Source organism: Piliocolobus tephrosceles, chromosome 1 (assembly GCF_002776525.5).
Source record: "Piliocolobus tephrosceles isolate RC106 chromosome 1, ASM277652v3, whole genome shotgun sequence".
NCBI lineage: Eukaryota > Metazoa > Chordata > Mammalia > Primates > Cercopithecidae > Piliocolobus > Piliocolobus tephrosceles.
Window position 1 is genome coordinate 69,769,954 of NC_045434.1, and position 5,214 is coordinate 69,775,167.

The 5,214-nt window shown below is 37.5% G+C and overlaps 1 protein-coding gene across 4 annotated transcripts in view; it reads left to right on the top strand.

Moving 5' to 3' along the window:
* VASH2 (vasohibin 2) overlaps window positions 1-4,614 on the top strand; it is a 40,044-nt gene extending 35,430 nt beyond the window's left edge. For 3 of the 4 annotated variants that reach the window (XM_023203777.2, XM_023203779.2, XM_023203780.2), the window contains one exon: window positions 1,543-4,614. In XM_023203777.2, coding sequence (XP_023059545.1) covers window positions 1,543-1,615 — 73 coding nt within the window. In that variant the 3' untranslated portion in view covers window positions 1,616-4,614. The remainder of the gene's footprint in view (window positions 1-1,542) is intronic. The other variant, XM_023203778.2, reaches the window with a different exon arrangement.
* Window positions 4,615-5,214: the final 600 nt, after the last annotated feature.

Sequence of the window (5,214 nt, forward strand, 5' to 3'; positions counted from 1 at the left end):
TCAGGGACGGTTTCTTGACCACCTTGAGTAGGCAGGTTTCAGAAGGGATGATCAGACTGTTGATGACTGTTCCTCCCCATTTGAGAGAGAGAGAGAGTAGTGGAATTGCTGGCAGAGATCAATGCCATTTACTGAGCTGTGCTTTAGATAGAAGCTAGCTGTTGATTTCTAGTTCTATCAACATTGAATTAGTTGGACCACTTTTATGCCAGGGAAAAACCATTAGCTCTTAGGAAATCTTTCAAGGGCATCAACTAAGAAAGCTTCTAACAATTACATTTTCTTTTTGGTCTTTTTTTTTTTTTTTTTTTTTTTTTTAAATACTTGAAGAACAAGGTTTGGCAGGGTGCAGTGGCTCATGCCTGTAATCCCAGCACTGTGGCAGGCCCAGGCGGGGAGATCACCTGAGGTCAGGAGTTCGAGACCAGCCTGACCAACATGGTGAAACCCTGTGTCTACCAAAAATACAAAATTGGCCAGGTGTGGTGGTGCGTGCCTGTAATCCCCGCTACTTGGGAGGCTGAGGCAGCAGAATCGCTTTAACCGGGGAGGCAGAGGTTGCAGTGAGCCAAGATTGTGCCACTGCACTCCAGCCTGGGCAACAAGGGCAAAACTCTGTCTCAAAAAAACAAAAACAAAAACGACGTTCATGTGTAACCTAAACATGTCTTTTTCTTGCAAAAATGGATGTGAAACTTTTGAATTAGAACTCACTAGCCACACTGAACATCCTAATCTTGATTCATCTCAGTTCTCTCTTATCCAAGGTGAGAAGAGGCTCATTAAGAAATGGAAAAGTTGCAAGATACATTGTGAGATTGTTTAGGCATAGTTGTATTTTGGAAGTCATTTAGGATGCATCTTTAATGAAGACAGATGATGTGCTACTGAATGTTGTATTTCCCAGCTTGAAGTACTTTCTCACATGACTTTGCATAATTGCTTAGTTGTAGTTTTATGTTGGAAGTGACTTTAGCATGTTTTTAGGGAAGAGATGTTTCACCACTGAGTGTTTCCACACTGACATGCTTTTTCAGATGAATCCTAGGATTCACCTTGATTTTATACATTCAAGCCTGGAACATTAACCCTCTCCCTGGGAATGTGAGTCGTCTTTGATTCCTTGGCTTTCTCCAGGGCACAAACACTAGGAAGCCAATGTTTCACGGAGAATTCGACTCCGATTGTTGGCTCTACTGTAGTGTATGTGACTTTTAGATCCTTGCAAGGTTCAAGGGTATTGGGTTTCAAAAGTTTTAGTGTGACCAAATTCAGGCTTAAAGCTGCAAAAGCTCATTAAACACTCTGAAAACTCTCCTGAACTCTACACTGATAAAGTCTGTTAATATGTTCCTTAAAACCTTTAAAGGTGGACTTAAGAACAAGAATAGAGTTGTGAGCTAAGGCTGGCAGGTTGGGGGAATGGGAGGATGAGACAAGTATCAGGATTAGGAAAACCGAATAGAGGCCCTTGAAAATGCTCAGTTATCTTTCTTTGTCCCATCCCCTCTCCTCCACCATATTTCTGTCTTTTACCCTTAGGCCTGCACTGCCTGAAAAGAAGGTGGCTGATCTAAGCACTCTGAATGAAGTGGGCTATCAAATCCGAATTTAGCCAAGCCATACCGGCCAGCAAGAGGGTTTCTGTGGTGCTTCTCTCTGCACTTTACCCAGCATCTTCAGGAGGAACTGCAACTATTTATTAAGAACTTGTGAATTTTATTTTTAAGGATTCACCTGGAAATAGAATCTGAGTGGATGGTAACCATTAGCTTTAAAAAATTCACTAAGAGACACCATGAAAATGCTGAAGTAATAAACCCCACTGGGGTTGGACTATGTCCCTCACTCAAGATCTTAAGGATAACAACCATAACTGTAGTTTTATATTTTTCCATTTACCTACTTTCTTTCACTTGCTTTGAACATTATGCCTCACCAATAGTAAATGTTCATGAAATAATCTCTTGAACTTTTGGTATAGTAAGGTAACTCAAACAGTATTACTGTCTTTTTCAGCAATAACAGAAAGCAAAAATGGGTGGGTTTTTTTTAAGCAGTTAATATTACCTCAGCATTTTGACATCAGATATGCAAACTTAATGGCGTTTTGTTTTTTTATATTCTATTTATATTCTTTCCCCAGTATTTCCCATGGGGATCTCCACAAGCTTGAAGTTTTTTCCTGGTGCACACACGTGATGAGATTTAAGGTATTATATGCAAGTGTTTTACTAAAAAGCACTGAAATTCTTCTGGCAATACAAGAACCATTTTCAGGATCTTGGAGTTACTTCCTTCTTAATCTTTCTTAAAGCATTCACTGATGTTTTTTCAAAATGAAACAAAAAAATCACATTGAGAAGCTAGTCTATGTTCTGTCACTAACATTTAAACTTTGCAGACTCTAGCAAAAAGCACAAGAGGTCATGTACTATTATACAAATTTAGCAGTACTGGATTACCTCTGGACACTAACACACTCAGGCAAAGAAACCAGGAGTGATCATCGGGTCTTCAGAACCAAAAATCCTTTCTATTCACATTTCATCTGATTTTTAAACTGAAGCAGGCTTTGATTCTTCTGAAGGACACAAAGAATCAAACTAAGGGAGGACTCACTGTTGTTAAAGATGTGTTCTGATGTCTTATATTAAGACCAAATGTGACATAATGTGATTATCTTCCAGTACGTTTGCTTTTACGTACCACTTCATGACATTTTAGGAATGAGTATTGGAAAATATAACGAATTAGAAAAGCAGCACTTTTTTTTTTTTTAATGGAGAAGTCTTCGGTCCAGTGTTACACCTTATAGTGTGATTCAGGCCCTAAGCACGGAATGAATGTCTGGCCTGCATATGGTAGTTACAGTGTAACCTCTGGCTGCAGACCACAGAGGACAACTCTAACAGCATAGTCTTGTATGGTATAAATATCAAGAGTACAGCTTCGATTTCATTTGCTTTATCTTAGCAACAATGCCAACTCAGGAGACCAGATGGCCGATTTCAGTGAAGTCTGGTAGTCAACACATGTTATTTCAGTCTCAGTGCACCTCTTCTGGCTTTCTTTGACTGAAGGTGTTTATAGGAAGGAAGTTAAAAAAATACATCCTCATTGAGATTCTTCACCAATTATTTACAAGATTTCTGGGGGTGACAGGGAAAGCAAAAGGACTTCATCCTTTAGCTATGTGCACAAGAGCTTACTTTACCCTAAAAATCAGTATTATTAATGAAAAGTACTGTTTTCTTAAAAAAAGAAGTCTAATGTCCTGTAGATGAACAAGACCAAGTATACATCTCCATTAGATTAAAATGCAGCACAGGGTTAAAAATTCTCAGTTTAATCTCTTTAAGAACAGTATTATCAGAGTTTAAAATGAGTTATCTCTGTCTATCTTCACATAGCAAACCCATTTGCAGCCTCTTGGTCACATGTATTCAGATGTTTGAAATAGTGAATCATTTCATTTTCATTCTAAAACAATACTGACTTAAACATATACCTTCTGTTTGTCAATCTGAAACTTGCATCCATTATAAGTATAAGTACACCTCTTATAACACTGCATCCATTCTAAGAGTTGGAATTTATTTTTGCCCAAGTATTAAGTACTGTTACATCTAAAATACAGATGTCAAATGGTTGCATAGCTTGTTTCTCACAACAAGGAGGAAAAGAATAGGAATACAAACTCTGTAATATGCTGATATAGAAGCCTTAGAACTGCCAACTGGTTTGATGGTTCAATTAGTAAGCTAATTTCTCCCACACCCGCTCCTGCCCCAAAGCAAGGTTTAGTCACACAAACATGAAAGTACATTTATAATGTTCTTAGTTGTCATCCTACTTTTATTGCCTATGGAATATGCTAATTTCTAAAAAAGAAAAAGGGGGGAGAAATGCACCAAACCCCTAAATTCTAGTGCAATAATTTAATTAAAAAAAACAAACCAACATGTTTTGTGCACCCCCCTCCCAAAGTTGATTTTAAGACTGGCTAGAATTCAAAATATAAAAAATACAACTGAAGTGATTTGAAATCAGTTTCAAAAAGTTCTTAGTGCAAGAGAAATTTTATGTTTAAGCCATCATGGCAATATATGCAAAGTTTAAATGAATGACAGAAATCTTGATTTTAGACTGTATGTTGTGCTGTTTTGAGTACACTTTATTTCAGAAAGTGATATTTAGTATTTTCTATACACTCTGAAATCATGAGCATTTCACTTTTTCTAAGTCAATTATTTCATAAGGATTTTATTAATAGATATTGGTAAATAGAACTTTGGAAATCTTAATTCAGAATTCTTACTATACCTGAGGCTTTTGTAAGCTATAGTTTTATGTACAACCTTGTACAGTTTTTTTGACATACAATTCAGAACTTTGTTTATTCTCTTGGACTTTGTTCTGGCCAATACATTTTTTTTAAATCTTTAAGAACTGTGATTGTTTTAGTGGGTATTTTTCTAAGTAAATGAAAACTTGTATAATGGTATTTTAGAGAATGCCAGATAAGTGCATGTTTCGAGTTAATGTTTTTCTCATCACTTGTATGTTTCTAACACAGCATGGGACTTTAATAAAACCATCCTGGAAACTTAACCATTGTTTTTCTTCTAAATATGTAAGTTGCGGCCGGGCTCAGCGGCTCAAGCCTGTAATGCCAGCACTATGCGAGGCCGAGGCAGGTGAATCACCTGAGGTCAGGAGTTTGAGACCAGCCTGACCAACATGGTGAAACCCCGTCTCTACTGAAAATACAAAAAATTAGCCAGGCATGGTGGCGGGCACCTGTAATCCCAAGTATTTGGGAGGCTGAAGCAGGAGAATCGCTTGAATCTGGGAGGCGGAGGTTGCAGTGAGCTGAGATCCTGCTGATGCACTCCAGCCCGGGCAACAGTACAAGACTCAGTCTCAAAAAAAAAAAGAAAAAAAAGTAAGATGGTGTGATTTTTTTTGGTCATCTTATTATATACTTATTCTAGTGAACCTGTTTATCATTCTTTCACCCTTCTTTCACAATCTGCAGACTCTATATTAAAAACTACTCTATTACTCTATTTTGACATATCTCAATTCACTCATCTTTTAGCACCACCCTAAGTAAAAATGGCTGAAAAGAGCAATGAAATAGTTTAGTAAAGGCAACAGGACAGCTTATACATCTCAGTATACCTACCACAAAACCTTCAGGCACAGAAG